Source organism: Chelonoidis abingdonii, chromosome 1, assembly GCF_003597395.2.
Source record: "Chelonoidis abingdonii isolate Lonesome George chromosome 1, CheloAbing_2.0, whole genome shotgun sequence".
In the NCBI taxonomy this organism is placed as follows: domain Eukaryota; kingdom Metazoa; phylum Chordata; order Testudines; family Testudinidae; genus Chelonoidis; species Chelonoidis abingdonii.
This window is the reverse complement of record NC_133769.1, coordinates 121,074,246-121,091,314: the sequence shown is the minus strand read 5'-3', so window position 1 is coordinate 121,091,314 and position 17,069 is coordinate 121,074,246. Positions and strand designations below refer to the sequence as shown.

Sequence of the window (17,069 nt, the reverse complement as noted above, 5' to 3'; positions counted from 1 at the left end):
TTATTATTATTATTATTATTATTATTAATCATTCTAAAAATTACACAGCCCTTGTTGCAATCCATCCACAGTATTTCATTGGCTTTTTTAAACTGGAACAACTTTTTAAACCTATTTCTGGGAGGTACATAGTGTTCCCAAAGGCAATATATGTTTACTTCAACCCTGAAAGTGTTACCTAAATGGTGATGGCCTTATCAATGGGAGTTGATGGTGCTCAGCATCTCCAGTGGTTGCTCACCATCTTGGAGAACTGAACCCCAAGTATCTGAGTGGGGAGTGAAGGAGCATCAACAATAGTCAAGGACCCATTGGGAGACAACGAAGCCATCTGAGGATCTGGCTCTATGTGACTTGCCCAAGGTCATAGAGATAGCCTCTCAAGTGTCAGTCCGGCACCTTGACCCCAAAACTATCCTCCCCGGACCTATCCCTTTGCAATGAACAGAGGCAACACTTGCCAGCAAAGACCAACTGGGAGTGTGAAAAAATTGTAGCACAAAACATGGCCAGACTCATTTTGCACTAAAATCAACAACCCTACAGCATGATAACTATTTATGCTGTAATAAATGTCACATAGCAATTTAATGTGTGTGAACTGTGGGGTGTATACTTAGATACCATGAAGGGAAATGAGGTGGGGATAAAAAAAGGAGGACTTGGGAACAGTAAAAATATAGGGAAAAATATACTTTGTTTAGTTTTAGGTCCCATAGTAACTGAAATACATTACATTTACAGAAGCTCCCTTAGCTGGTCCATAATAATACAGCTCCCAGCTAAAGTGGAATCCAGAGTTAGAACAATCCTTTGTCTTGGCTGAATGGGCAAGTTGTGTGGGCCTCTGATATGTTTCCTGATTAAACTTGGTCTTTGGCTTAGGCAGAGGCCTGCTCTAGCCTGGAAGCCCACAGGCTGAACTAGGGTAACCAGACAGCAAGTGTGAAAAATTGGGACAGCGGGGGCGGGGGGAGTAATAGGAGTCTATATAAGAAAAAGACCCAAAAATCGGGACCGTCCCTATAAAATCAGGACCTCTGGTCACCCTAGGCTGAACAAAGCCTTTCAAGGGTGGAGAAAATCTTTCAAGGTTGAGCAAGCTTATGTCTAAGCCAGGCTTCTAAGCTAATGTCAGTCAAATGCTAAGTCTTCCAATGCCAGAGCAGGCCCCTGTCAACCCAAGATTCCAGAATAGATGGAATCTTTCAAAGCTGAGTCTTTATAACTCCTGACCCCTGCCCTCTCTTAACTCCAGCCAAGCAGCAATCAATCATCACAATAGAGCTACACGAATTCACGAATAGAGCTACACGAATTCAGTAATAAAGTGGGAAAAACTGGTGCATGAAGCAGAATAAGCAGAATCACTGAAACTCATGGGGCAGGTCAGCAATGAAATGATGTCTGTAATGAATCAAAACAACCTTCACAATTTGCCCTACAAGGCTTTAAAATTAAATTCTAAAAAGCCCCTGCACAAATATTTACAGGTGAACACCACCATAATCTTCCTATATATGTTTCCTCAGAATTCATATTTCCCCTTGCACTTCTCCTTCAACCACTTGCCATGCTGCTGCTTACCTGTTATGTAGCTGATGGTAGAACTGTCACAGCAGCTCAGTTCTGGGTCTCCCCAGGTCACCATGGTAACCCGAAAGTTGTAATACCAAGCAGGCAATAGATTGGCTATTTTCTGTAAAGGGACAGCAAATGGCAAGTCACTGCTCAGTAAAGATTTTGTCAACGTAAAACATGACTGTCACTTGCTATAGAATAAATTTACTGCTGCCACAATGCGTACAAGGCTGCTGACTTGAGTGGAACAGTGCCCACTTAAATCCATGGCTAATCTAGCCCATTTTGAACTTTTAGATTTGTAAACTCTTTTCAAAGAGAGAGAAAAAAGTAGGGCTAAATTCTGGCAGATGCTTGGAAAGAAATTTTACTCTTAACCCCTTTTTCTCCCAGAAAGGAATGCAATGATACATTAAAAAAGCTACAGTAGCATGGACCCATATCCTGTTGCAAGACAGCTGCCATTCGTACATTCCATTCCCATGAATCATTTACACTCTGATCTCGTACTCGCCCTAAGGATGTGTGTGGCTTTACTCCAGTGAGTACACCATTAAGCACAAGGAAGCTATTCACTTGAGTAAAGATATTCGTAAGTGTTTGCAGGACCGAGGCTTTAATTTGTGCAAGGGGCTACGCACAGAGACCACTGCCTAGCCATGGCAACCATATTGTGTACAAACAAACATGTGGGAGCAGGGATTTGCTCATGACCCAACGCTCTCATTGATTTCTAGAGCTGGTCCAAAGTTTTGAGATGGAAGTTTCCTGTCAGAAAATGCTCATTAGGCAAAATCAACATGTTCCCATTTGATTTCAATGAAATTTCACTTTTAAAAAGAACCTCTTGTTTTGATTTGTTGTTTCAAATTTCATAATATAAATATTCTGTTTTTCTGTCAGACTCTAGACGAGGGGAAATTCAACCCAGAACATTTTTAACTACATTTTCGTAAAATCATTTTTAATCTCAGCCAAGTCAATATGTTTTTTTCAGGGTTTGTTAGTGTTGCCCCAGAATGCATGATTCTGCAATATCACAGATGCTGGAATGGTAATGGTTATAGGGAACTTCAGGGGCAGTTTTATAATGGTGCATTGTTGGGCATTTCTAGTGAACCCCCAAAAGCCAAAGGCTTAAAAGACTGAAAATAATGTTATGAAGTTAGTTAAACCATAGTGCCATGCAGCCTTGTCAGAGATGGGACTCAGTATTTATTATTACATTTTGCAATTCATCTTTAAAGAAACGTTCACTTTCATTTCAACAGTACAGTGACAGCTAGGGTTGGCAGAATTCAATTTTTATTTTCTTACAATGTTGACAGACAACACCAATGTTTATTTTTAAGCATTTTTTAGAATTTTAACTATTTAAATTTTCACAGTTGTGGGAAATTACATGGGGAGTCAGAGAGTTATTGAATGACAGCAGAGATAGAGATTAAAAAGGTTAAAGCTTTAAACACACCAAATGTCAACATCTCACATCAAAATACACAAAATAAATATCCTTACATCAAAGCAATAAGTTCTTAAGTAGCATTCTTCTTACTTTGCCTATTGGTAAATTTAAATTCTCCTTGATGGAAATATTTTTTCACTGTTTTGTTTGGTGAAATCGACAATTTACCAATAAAAATCTAATCCTTCCATGCAAAGATTTAAATTGAGATAAAGGAGTTTAACTCCTCTTGTCTCTGCATGTACCTCCCATGAATATCAACTAGAATGCAAAACAACAGTGGACAATATTACTTGTCAACCATCTTAACTTTTGAACTTCATATTAAATGTCATTATTTCTAAGATCTCTTGGGTTTTATTCTAATTCTGCTGCATCATGATAATGACAAATTACTCATTTAGTAGTTTATTTTGCCTTCTCATTTCCTTAGAGTTTTACGTTTTAAATTTAGAGGTGCATGCTCAATTCCAATTAAACCAGAGTTACTACAATGACTACATGAATAGTGTTATGCATGTCACAAATGATTATAGTTTTCAATAGGAGCAACAGCTATCACTATCCTTGTTTTTTTTCAAACTCAACTTCCTAACCAATTCTCCTTTTCAGCTGAAATTGTATATGGTTTTTCTCAGTCCAAAAGTAAAGTTTTAACAAAATTTATCCATCTGCACTTGACAGCTAGAAAAGTGTGTGTGGGGGGATGGGATGAAGTGTACACTTCTGCTGAAAGTCCTCAATCTTGCAAAGTTTTATGCATATGCTTAAGCACATTTGCAGGTTCAGGGCCTTTAAGTCTCTTTTGGCATGCACATAACTCAAAAACTAAATATTCCAGATGATTCACTGACATTATCAATGCTAGCTGTGTAAATGGGGCTTTATGCTATTTCCTCATGGAGATGCTACAGTTGCAAAAGTTTTTGACCACACAACTGTGGAAGTGCACAGTGGGAGGGGGCGGGGTTAATTCAGTGGGGAGGGGTTAATATTTTAATTCTGTTGGGTCAAGTCCTCTCACCTTGAACGCAGCCCTAGCAAATGAACTTTGCACAGGGAAGTCCTGCAAGGACTGAGGCTGGGAAGGAATCTGCCCTGAAGTCTTGGAACACGAAACACTAATGGGCTACAGTGCCATATATAGCCACTGAACCCACCCACACTCCAATGGAGGGAAGATCCATTTACTATCCCCTTACTAGATATACAATAAATAATCTGCACATTCATTAACTTTACCATGATTTTCTGGCATTCCCTGGGGAAAATCTCTCTCTAATATCAGGGTAAATCTCTCTATCGCATGTGGAAAACGTCCAGGGTTTAATGGAATCTGGTCTGTCTGCTGGTCAGTGGGCAAAATCTGAAAGAAACATTACCAGGAGCAAGCACCATACATGCAGGTGTGGGTGATAATCTGTAATGGTTACTTTACCACTGATGCAGTTAAGGAGACGGTAGCTGCAATTTCGTAGTAGGTCATCCACTCAGAGGTCATCGTTGATGGGTTGAAGTAAAACATTTCTACAACATATTTCCTGAACACCCCAAGGTAAGGCCTGTTCCAACTGAGAATCACAGCTGTAGGTCCCAAAGGGTAAAGCATCAAATCCTTTATTCCAGTGGGTACTATAAAACAAGAAACTGGGGTTATTCACATTGTCATTAGCAACTACACACATTTTCACAACTAGTTTTCTCTCCCCTTTAACCAGCTATTCATATTTTTGGTCCATTTTGCGTGGGATTCCATACAGAAGTAACAAGTTGTAGCATTGGTCCTTCGACTCTTATAGGCCTAAAACTTTCAAAAATGACTACAGATTTTGGGTTCTTCCATTTTGGGGTGCTCAACTTGAGATGCCTTGAAGAGGTCTGATTTTCAAAGGAAGATGCTCAGACCCTTTTTTGAAAATCAGGATCCTTTAAGGTATCTCAATGTAGGTAGTCAAAAACACAGGCATTAAAAATCATGATACTTGTGAAAGCGTAGACAATAATAAAGAATACTTTCATGTCTATTCAACCGTCCATGGAAAATATCCAAAAGTGCTTTACAAGCATTAGTTAAGACACAGAATGCAAGTGTTATTATCCCTGTTTTATATTTGGTGAAATTGAAATGGAGAGCAGTCAAGTGATCTGAACAACTATGTCACACAGCCAAACTCTGCAACCTTTATTCATGCTGGAAAGCACTTACTCAGATATGTACTTCAATGGGACTACTTGCTTAAGTAGGTATCACTCAGCATGAGTAAAGGTTGCAGAGTTTAATCCACTCTGTGTAGGTGCCAAAGCAAAGAATAAAATCCAGAATGCCCAAATGTGTAACAGCACACAAAATCATCCATTCCCTCATAAATCTATCCTTTCAGCACCTTCTCAGAATATTAGAATCTTTTTAATGAAACTATGACACTGAGGATGAAGAGGAGAACTCCTTTTTGTAAATGTTATTTCTCTTATTTTTGCTTCAGCCTTAACCACCACCAATAATTTCACCAAACCAAACCTTTTAAATAGGAATTTGAATGATGAATTTGCCCTTGTTTGAATGTGTAACACGTTGTTTGATTCCATGACACTCCTAATTTTGTTATGAAATCCAGATTAGAAAATACACCTAGAAATGGCCTTTGGGCAAGAACTTTACATGTGTGGGAGCTATGCATGGGTGTAGTTAATTGTGTCATTTTATCTTTATTCCTTCCATCAAGGACAGTGCATAGTAGTTTGCAGAAGAAACAAGAAGCCCTAATTTCTAGTCACCTGCTCTCTTACAAGGCATATGACAAGCCAGTGACAGAACCAGGAAAAAACGCAGATCTCCTGAATTTCAGTCCAGTGTCTTAGCCACAGTGGCACATTGTATCCCTCAAGGGACATTTTCTCAGAAAACCTGATAGCTTAAAGTTAGGTTCCTAAACCCATGTACAAATTAATGGCTTAATTTCCAAGGTGCTGAGCTACTCTCAGCTCCCACTGAAGACACCAACTCTCATGGATGCGCCGCACCTCTAAAAAGTTACAGTATTTATTTAGGTGCCTAAGTATAAATATAGGTCCCTAACTTCAACCCCCTCATTTCTAAATCTTAGACATAACTCCTTCTATGTTGGAGTGAAAGCCTAACCCTATAATAGGCTGTCACTCTTTTCACTAAAGAGACCTTCAGATACCTCCTGCACTTCTTCCCATCCTCCGTAATGCAGTTAAACAACATATGAAAAATAATCTATTTTAACCACCAACATGACAAGCATACCCAGCAAAATATGCTACACTTCTGAACAGGCTCTGAATATGTCTACACAGATACTGAAGGTGTAACTTCAAGCTGGAGTAGATGTACCTGTGCTAGCTTGAATCAAGCTAGCACGCTAAAAATAGCAGTGCAACCCCAGTGCACAGGTGGTGGGATGGGCTAACCATCCCAAGTACAATCTCATCTGGAGAGACTAGTCTGTCCTGTCGCCTGTGCAGTTGCAGCCACACTGCGATTTTCAGCATGTTAGCTTGACAAGAACTAGTGTGGGTATGTCTACCCGAACTAGAAATTACACCTCCTGATCCAGTGAAAGAACACCCTAAGAGATCTAAAAGGTAAGCTGTTCAAACTAAAAAGTCAGTTTGAATAGTAGACGCATGGGTTACCAATGGCAAATGTAACAGGATCAGAAGGTGGTCCAACCAATGGGCCTTTACGTAAATAAATCACAACCTGGTACTGGGCACCGGGAACAAGATTTTCAATGATGCTGTTGCTCGAATTCACCTATCAGAAAGGGAACAAATAAGATACAAAGTATTCATTTGGTGAGTAAGAAAGAAAAAAGAAAGGCTGAAATAGCACTCACCTAGCTGCATTTCAGCAGCAAAAGGATATAATTCTGAACCTACTGAAGTCAATGGCAAAATGTTGATTCATTTCAGTGAGAACAGGATAGTCAAATGCTGAGATGGGAATTGTGACCACTCAGCCCCTTGAGCTCACTCACGATTTGACCCAGAGAATGTAACACCCTTTATTACTGCAGTACAAGGTCAGTCATGACAACCAGGAGAGATTTACAGTGAGTATATTGTACGGTAATGAGACTAGAGCACCAGATTCCGCTCAGGTGTAACTCTGTGTTTACATACTGCGGTTTCAATAAACATCTGAAATTACTTTGCACCCATCTAATTAATCTGCAGCCATGTGAGCTAAAGGCAAAAGATTTATACGAACTTATAACAGTATTCTAACCTCATGAGAGTCAGGGTGTCAGTTGATTGCATGGATGAGAAAGGAATTGCCCCCCAGGCTCCTCAAGTGTAGTACTGTACAAATTAGCTGGAGGGGTTTATGGATTCCCCCCGCCCCCAATTTTGAAGCATCTGGTACTGAAGCATCAGGATAAAAGCCTCAGCTCTGAAACCTCACATACTGGCCAGTGCCAGAGGCAGGATGCTGCCTAGATGGTGGATTCAGTCTGATTCAGTATGACAAATCTTATATTCTAAAGAACCAGTAAGTGTACAGAGCAGCCTTGGGAAAAGTATCTTTTACTGCATGTTTTCAGTGAATAGGGGAAAGATGTTTTTTCAGCAACAATCTTAGCACAATTTCTAACAATTTGTATTGCCAGCACGAAATTGTTCAAGCAGCTGTCAGCATGAACAATGTTTTATTACAGTGGAGATGGTAGTGCAACTGTCAGTCTAGGGAGCCCCTTTAGGAAGGTAGGATACCTTTTATTTACAGACAATGGGAGAAGGAATGGATGAACTCCATACCAGGTCTTACTTCTTTCTGCTTGCCAGGGAGAATTCAAACAAATAGCCATCAATAATAGAGGCAGGAGAACCTGACTGAGTTCTGGTTAGAGGCGGGCAAATGTTCAACGAAAATAATTTAAAAAGCAAAATAAATACGTTCCAAGCAACTTCTCAGTTTTTATTCAAATAAATGGTTATGAATTCATTTTTGCAGTGCTCATGAAACTGTAGTTCAGGCCCACATTCTAATCACAAAGTTAAATTAACCCAAACCACAACTTCTTCTTCTATTCTACCTCAAAGTTTTTTGTCATCACGTCACAAACCACTTCTGGTGAACCTGAACCCACAGAAGTCTGAATTAGTACTGGCTCAGATGCAGCTAGAACACTAGCAGTTTGGATTATTTGTACTTGCACCCTTTACTCAGACCTGTCACTACAACAGCCTGAATTGAAACCTTAGATCCCATCATCCTCAACTTTGGGAACATTTAGAGCTAGATATTATTCTACATGAAAACTTTAGCCCCAGTTTAAGAAAAAATGTATGCATGTGCTTAAAAGTTAAATATACACTGTAATGCTTTCATGAATAGGAATGGACTTCAGCACATGCTTAAAGTGTTTTAATGAATCAGGGCCTTATGGATGGTGTCTTATCTCTGCTAAGACTTGTGTCACTGCAATGTTTTGGACTGTCGTCACAATAATGTTCATAAGTGTATAACATCACTTGTGGACTGATGGATAAACATTGTTTCTTATACAGCTCAGCGAGCACTATTATGAGGAGGTTTACTGAATGTATTTATTTTTCTTACTGTATTTGAGGAGTCTATATTTTCAGCCCCTTACCTCAGTGCAATAATGCTTTTCAAGTCTTTGACTCTCCTTTTGCTTTGGGCATGTCAATGACACAACAGACACTATCGTGTTGTTGCTGCTGCTGTCTTGCGAAGACGTCCAGGACATTAAGGCAGTGGTAGAATTTAACACAGTCACACTCACGTGCTGGGGCTTTTCTGTTAGTTCTTCAATCCATTCCCCTGTCGGACCTGAAACATTCCCGGAGAAGAACACATAAGCAGGGGCGGCTCTAGACATTTTGCCGCCCAAAGCATGGAGGGTCCGCTGGTCCCGCAGCTTCGGCGGACCTCCTGCAAGGCATGGCCTGGTGGGGGAAGGTCCGCCGAAGCCGCAGGACCAGTGGACCCTCTGCAGGCAAGCCGCCGAAGGCACCCTGCCTGCCGCCCTCGTGGAGACCAGCAGAGCACCCCCCTGCGGCTTGCCGCCCCAAGCACGTACTTGGAACGCTAGTGCCTGGAGCCGCCTCTGCACATAAGGCGGGCCAAATCCCTGGCTTTATCCTGTGCATTTAGAGTGCCTGCATTTATGTCTTTTAAAACATTCTGCTGTTAGAAGTTAATTTCACGCTAGCAAAAGGTGCTGAATTGATAGCCCTGTACACCGACAGACCCAGGACAGAACTGACAACAGCAGCAAGAGCTCCCCACCCCACCCCACCTCACCAGTATGATTCACTGCTATGCTACAATGTCATTTGGTCTCCATGCCCAATCAGCTCTTGGTCTCTGCTGCTGAGATGGCCCATCAGTGCCAACAGCAACAGGGAATTTTGTGATACGGACCCCAGGACACAACAAAAAGCACTGAAACCACCAATTCATTTCTGTATTTGTAGATCAGCACAGAGAGGAGAAGGGTCATCAGGATGTCTATGTGGTCACCAAGTACATGTAGAGGTTGCAGCTCTTCTTCTAAGCCCAGGAACATGAACAATGGCTGTGCAGAAACTGCAGCGCTCCCCCATGCCCTACCCCCAGTTTGGGAGTGTATTCCACTCCCCAACTTCTGTATATGTCACCACACAAAGCGCAATTAGCCAGATAAACTAAGGGGTAATTTCTCCCCATCTGCTTCCTGTGGATACCTCAGTCTTGGCAGGCCACCAGAAAGGTTTACAAAATCCACCTAAAATATTAAGAGTCTTGAGTCTTTCGGGATTTGACAGAACAAGCAAAGAGAACCTAATAAATCTCTGTGCTGTCCTAAAGGCTTTCAAAGCAAACTGAAAGCAGCATTTGTTCCTGGATGTACACGTGTGTGTATTTTAATATAGTACAGTTAAATATAAATGTGTACATCCAGGAACAAAGAATATAGGTCATACTTACAGGATAGGAACTCTATCCAGGGAAAAACAGTGACTCTGAAAAAGATTTGAGGGTCATGGTGGGTAATCAGCTGAAGATGAGCTCCTAGTGTGATGCTAGGGGCCAAAAGAGCGAAAGCGATCCTGGGATGCATAAATAGAGCAATCTTGAGTCGGAGTTGAGAGCTTTTATCTCTATATTGAGACTGCTTCTGGAGTACTGCATCCAGTTCTGAGGCCCATAATTAAAGAAGGAGGTTGAAAATTGGAGAGGGTTCAAAGAAGATCCACGAGACTGATTTAAGGACTAGAAAACACACCTTACAGACTCAAGGAGATCAATTTATTTATTTTAAGAAAGAGGAGGTGACTTGATTATCTATAAAAACCTACATCAGAAACAAATATTTAATAATGGGCTCTTCAGTCTACTGGAGAAAGGTCCAATGGCTGAAGCTGAAGCTATTCCAATGGGAAATACAGAGTAAATTTTTAAGGGTGAGGGTAATTAACCATTAGAACAATTTAACAAGGGTCACGGTGGATTTTCCATCACTGCCTATTTTAAAATCAGGATTGGATGTTTTGCTAAAAGATCTGCTTTAGGAATTATTTTGGAGAAGTTCTACAGCTTGTGCCATGCAGGAAGTCAGATTAGATGATCATAATGGTCCTTCTGGCCTTAGAGTCTATGAATTACAAAAATCCAACTTCTGCATTTCATATAGCCTGTAAACGTTTATTACATTACTGTATCATTTTAATACAGATAATGTTCTTTGTACACAATGGGCCAAATTCATCCCTGGTATAGCTCCACATATGCATTACATCTTTTGAATATTCCATTCCCTGGAGAGCACCAACCCTGGCTAGAAGGAATTGTAATTTATTAGGAATAAATTATATTGTATTTAACAGGAATAAATAAGATTAATTTATATCCCAAACTTTGAGGAGGAGGGTTGGAAATGGGACAGTATAGTCCTGTATTATTGCTATCAAATTTAAAATATAGTATATGACTCTGCTGTTACACTAGCTATTACTAGCTGGTATCTGTGAAAAAAATTCACAGGGTGGTGAAATTGTCATAGCAGAAGTACTCTGGCACCCCTTCTTGCATCAGCTGTCCCTCTCTTCTTCTCTCTCTGTGGTCTCCAAGAACCAAGGCCGCCCACTGGAGGGGGGAAGGGGGGCAAGTGGGGCAATTTGCTCCAGGTCCCACAGGGGCCTCACAAGCCTCTCCGGGGTTTTGGTGGCACTTCGGCAGCAGGCGCCACCCAGTGAATACAAGCGCCACAAGTGATGGGGGGGGGAAAAAAAGCCGCGATTGGCAGCACTTAGGCTGCTCCACAGCCACCGCTTCATTCTTTGGCAGCAATTCAGTTGCAGGTCCTTCCCTCCGAGAGGGACCCTCCACCAAAGACCCGGCCCTGCCCCAGGCCCCCTCAATCCTCTGGGCAGCCCTGCCAAGAATGGTTCATTTTTCAGTGATAGGATTTCTGAAACTTTGAAAAAAAAAAAACATGCAGTTCGAGGCAGCCATCTGACATGGAAAATTTCAGCGTGCATAGTTAAAGTTTGGAAAGGTTACAAGCAACTAAAACCAGGGGATTATAATGGAAAGTGTTAGGCATTATAGACAAGAACTATAGGCAATGCTGCCAACTACATCTAGGATATCTAGCTGTAGTATTCTGCTTCTAGGCAGGTGCCATTCTCTCAGAGTTCAGGCTGGCTGGTGAGGCACACATTTCTTGTAAGTATGGGATTCTGTAGACTGCATTTTTCTGTTTATTTTATTTTGTGCAATGTTTGTCTCACTTTCTTGTTGATGGAGTTATTCAGGCAACTCATGCACTTGTGTCTGAAAATGTGAACTTGGTCCTCAGATGGGTGAAAGTCTGAGCTAAACTACCTGCACCTCACTTATTGACCTAGCTGTCAGTTGTGATCTAGATTTAAGCTATATGGTGTTATTTCACATGGATTACACTGTTTTATAAAACCTATAGTTAGCCCTCACCCCCAGAATCCTACAAGTAAATAATCATATAGTTTTCCTACTTCTGAATTTTGCAGGTTGGGCCTATTTTTCATTTTGTCTGCAAAAAATTCAAGTTCCATGTTCATGTGAGTTCCTTCTTGAATAGCTACCAATGACTCTAACAGATATCTACCCAACATTTGATTCTTAACACAGGCAAGACTGCAGGATAAAGCCCCATGAGGGCAGGTTTGCTTACCTGGTTTTTAATGTATCTTGTTCCCTGCCATATGAAAATTCATGGAGACCAGGCTCTGTTGGGACTGTTGTAGGCTGATGAATAACCTCATTCAGTGTTTCATTTATCAGACCTTATATACTGTTAAAGATACATTGTATGGGTAAAATCATCACTTAAATACTTACTGATGTAAAAACTAAGTGTTTTGGCTGATTGACTTCTCCGAATTTCACAAGACCCAGAGGAACTAAAGGTTGTCACAGATAACTTATATTTCCCTGGTTCTTTCAGTTCAGCAATAAATTCGTGAGTATCTTCACCTACCGTCAAAAATTCTGTGGTTTTCTCTAAATGAGGGAAGAAGAAGAAAAATAAGTGTGAATTAATTGAAATTTGAGAGGGCTCTGACTACCAAGGAACTGATTTGTATTGGATATGCTAATGCTGCCTCTGCTGCAGGATGAAAAGGTATTAAAGAGGTCTGGATTTATGCAGGTAGTTTTATTCCCTTATTGTCAGTCCAAGAATAATTAAATGACCAAGGCTTACTGTCATAGTATTCCTTCCCAGATCTGAACCTTAGAGTTCAGAAAATGAGATACTAGCATGAATCCTCTAAGCTTAATTACCAGCTTAGATCTGATAGCACTGCCACCACCCAAAAATATAGTGTTTTGGGACACTCTGATCTCCCCAACCTTCCCTGGGGACCCCAAGAACCCAAATCCCTTGGGTTCTTAAAACAAGGAGAAATAAACCATTCCCCCCTCCTTTCCCCCTCCCAGACTTTCCCTCCCTGGGCTACCCTGAGAGACTACTGATCCAAACTCTTTAAATCACAATACAGAGAAGCATGTCCCTTCCCTTCCACAAAGAGGCAAACAGATTCAAGGAAAACAGAGAGAGATTCCACCTCTCCCCCCTCCCGTCTCCCCCACCAGTCCTGGTGAGTTTAAACCCAATCCCCTGGGATTAAACAAGGGAAACAAGGGAAAAAATCAATCAGGTTCTCTTAAAAGAAATCTTTTAATAAAAGAAAGGAAAAAGTAAAGAATTATCTCTGTAACTTCAAGATGTAAATATTACAGGGTCCTATAGCTTACAGACACTAGAGAGAAACTTTTCCCCCAGTATCAATACAAATCAAAATATTCCCAGCAACTACACATATAAAAGTTAACCAGCCAGATCCACATTTGCAAATAGAGAAAAACAAACAATCAAAAAGACTAAAACCGCCTGTTCTTACTTACTATTTGAACAGAAACTTAGAGAGCCTCTAGTAATGTCTGGTCTCTCTCAGACCCCCCCAAGAGAAGAACACACAACGGACAAAGAACACACACAAAAGCTTCCCTCCACCCAGATTTAAAGTATCCTGTCTCCTGATTGGTCCTCTGGTCAGGTGTTCCAGTTCCCTGCTTGTAACCCTTTACAGGTAAAAGAGACATTAACCCTTAACAATCTGTTTATGACACTTACGTATAGGTGTAAAGTAATAATAGGCCATGGTCAAAATTTCATTCAGTAACACTGATAAGTAAGGAAGATTGTCGTGACCATGAAATACTTGAAAGTGAAAAACAACGTAGTGTGGAAGAAGAAGGTTTGCTATTTTTCCTTTGCTCTCCTTATTCTTCTGAAAAATTTCCCTGCCCCAAACAGCAGAAAGTCTAAGAAAACTGGCTGTCAGAAAGGGCCAGTTGAAAAATCATCTGGAGAAGTGGATGAAAAATCTCTAGCGCGGGTTACCTCACTGTTGCTTTATGATGCATTGAAGGCCCTCTCCCATACTCCACCAACCACCCCCTAAACACCCAACAGAACATGTTTTCCAGCTTTCCATTTAGAGAAACTTTCGCCTGAAGATAGCCTATATTTTCTCTCTCTCTCTCTTTTACTTTAGGTTCCACAGGGAAACTTCTCCACAGGCAGGGACAGCTGGATGATGCAATAGATCTTTTTAATCTCTACATTATATGGGCTTGATTCTGCTCTCACTGACACCAGTGTAGATCTGGAGTAACTACAATGAAGTCAGTGGAGTAATCTTTACACCACTGTAAAACTGGTGTAAAAAAAGAGAATTAAATCCTATGATCTCTTCCCTCCCCCACCCACCCCCAACTCCCAGTTTTTATCACTTAGGACTTGTACACACGGTGAAGCTGTTGCAAAATAAGCTAGCATGTGAATTTAATAGCACAAGAGCTATTCCACAGTAACTGCCCATATGGACACTTTTACTGTGCACTCAGTGTCTTTTTGTGCTTAAGCCACTTCCAAAAGCTATTTTTGGCTAGCTCCTGGGTAGACAAGCCCTAAGGATATTTACATGAAAAGTTGACCCATGTTGTTTAAGCATTTAATCTGTTTGTAATGTTCATAGAGTATCACGGTTGGAAGGGACCTAAGGAGATCATCTAGTCCAACCCACTGCTCAAAGCAGAACCAATTCCCAGACACATTTTTGTCCCAGATCCCTAAATGGCCCCCTCAAGGATTGAACTCACAACCCTTAGCTTAGCAGACCAATGTGCAAATCACTGAGCTATCCCTCCCACCATGTCTAACCTGAAGTCCCCATGCTTTGCTTGTGAGACTCAATCAACTCCTATGGAACTTGTGACTTCACAATAGATACAGCACTTAGACTCGACAAAAGAAGTAAACAGTATGCACATGTGAAACTCCTGTGCAACAAGAATCCTATTGTCATGAAAGCGTCTTTAGTAGTATTAAAAGATGAGATATTTAAAAATAATAACGTACAGAGCAACACTCTTACAGTGAAATAAGGTAGTGGGCAGAACCTCTTCACTGTGGCCCAAAATCAAGTTGTGTCTTTTGTGCATGTATGCACGAAAAAAGCTGGCCAAACGGCATGTGACTCTAGCTTCCTCAAAACCTCTGAGTTCACGCTCCATGGTCAAAGCTATAGAAGGGTGTTTCAGAGGAGTATTCCAGGATTCTCCTTAACCCAGAAACCCTGTCTCTTATGGAAACTATTCTTGATTTGGTAACTCCATAAGAGACCACAGCCTGGTCACAGTGCAGATTTATGTTAATGCTGCTTTGCCAGTAACAGGCTTGCCAATTCTCATGATTTTATTGCAAGTCTTGCAATATTTGGTGTTTTTCATAATTCCTCAGATCATGTTATTTTGTAAGAATCTCAGCTTTCATTAAAAAGAAAGGAGGGCGGGATTCATTTTGGCAGGAAAAAAGCTTGAAAACGTGAACCAGAAAGGCTCAAAACCCTAGAAGGCAAATAAAAACCCCCAAATTTTAAATTCTCATGATTCTTGAGCACTTGGAGTGAGCAATAATAATGTAGCCTGAGCTTTTACCCAGAACTCGAAGTGAATCAAAGTGAATTAATTAATACAATATTTGGTTAGCTCTCATTACAAATGTGTGTGAGTTGCACAAGTATGAGCTCAGAGTAGCTGAGATCTGGTTCCCATGTTTAGATTTCATTTCTCCATGTTACCGCACTCACTACTGGTCCTGAATGAAATAAGAAAGATCATAGCAGGTGGAAACAGAAAGGACCTCTTAGAGCATCACGTTAATCTCTCCTGATAATGTAGGTCCTCAGCAGAAAATACGTAGACTATGTCAGAAATTAAATTGATGCTATGCTTCATCTTAGTCACGAAGAACCCCCATGATAGAGGAGATCTTCTTGTAGTACTTCCAGCCTGACTAGAAACAAGAAACACCGTATATTATATAACGAATGCAGATTCTTATCTCCATCCCAGTTTTGCAGACACAAGAAATCTGAATGAAAATACTTAAGGTTTGCTATCCCTTAATTATTCTGAGGAGAAGAATTCACCACTAGGAATGATATAAAAAAGGCCTGGGTTTTACTTTACCTTCTCTTTCAATGTTAATATGAAATCCATCAAATGCCGTGGGTGGTTTCGGTGGCAACCAGCTTAGCACCATTTGCACAGGGAGGAAAGATGGAGTTTCTGGTGTAAGTTTCCCTGACATGCTGGCTGTTCTGCTGTTCTCATATTCACTGGGAACTACATTGACAAACTCATCTTCACTTGCTGATGAATCAGCTTCATTAGTCCACCAGTATGGTTGGGTTGTAGTTGTGTAATCAGTGCTGTTATAGTGGTAATCAGGCCATGCGTAAGAGGTGTTTGCTGAGGGAATTTCAGTTGGGTCATTAGAAAAATAGGTAAGTTTATCTTGCCCTATTACATCCTGTGGTCCCATGAATGATTCTTCTGGGAAATTTCCACTGTGTTCCTCCCAGTTATTCTTGTTCATATGTACAATCTGGACAGAAATATTTCGAGGAGGGTAGGGAACTAAAAGAGAAAAGATTTTTTTAAAAAACAGTATGTATGTTTAATATATCCCTACAGCGGTTAGTTAATTCATCATGGAAATTAGCATGTCTAGTTTGCAGCAAGAGAAAATACACAATATTTTGAAATTTGTTGTTCTTTCTATTAAGATTCTTTTCTTGCTTATACAGGTGTAAGCCAAGAATAACTCCATGTGGGTAAAACTAACATAAAGGGAGAGAAGAATCAGGGCTAGAGTGTACAGGAATGTAGTAGTGTAGATGTGGGGACATTGTAATAAATTTACTCATGAGTAGCCCAACTAAGTAGCTCTGATGTGAGAACATGAGTAAAAATAATCAAGCGTGTGTTTGTAAGTTGGGCTCTTCGTTTCTTTCATTGCACCTTTTAAATCCTCTTGTGCATGGAAAACTATTTTTGTGGAACTGTGAAAGGGAAATACTGAAAAAAATCTTAATACACCGCACAGCAACTCATGACGTAAAATGTCATCCTGATCACTATATGGCTTTTCCC

The 17,069-nt window shown here is 40.6% G+C and overlaps 1 protein-coding gene across 1 annotated transcript in view; it reads right to left on the bottom strand.

Moving 5' to 3' along the window:
- Window positions 1–17,069, bottom strand: part of PTPRO (protein tyrosine phosphatase receptor type O) — a 207,637-nt gene that overhangs the window by 58,527 nt on the left and 132,041 nt on the right. The window contains exons 5-10 of the mRNA XM_032770497.2: window positions 16,104–16,553; window positions 12,405–12,566; window positions 8,671–8,870; window positions 6,707–6,827; window positions 4,485–4,678; window positions 1,588–1,699 (exon numbers count right to left, since the gene is read on the bottom strand). Coding sequence (XP_032626388.1) covers window positions 1,588–1,699; window positions 4,485–4,678; window positions 6,707–6,827; window positions 8,671–8,870; window positions 12,405–12,566; window positions 16,104–16,553 — 1,239 coding nt within the window. The remainder of the gene's footprint in view (window positions 1–1,587; window positions 1,700–4,484; window positions 4,679–6,706; window positions 6,828–8,670; window positions 8,871–12,404; window positions 12,567–16,103; window positions 16,554–17,069) is intronic.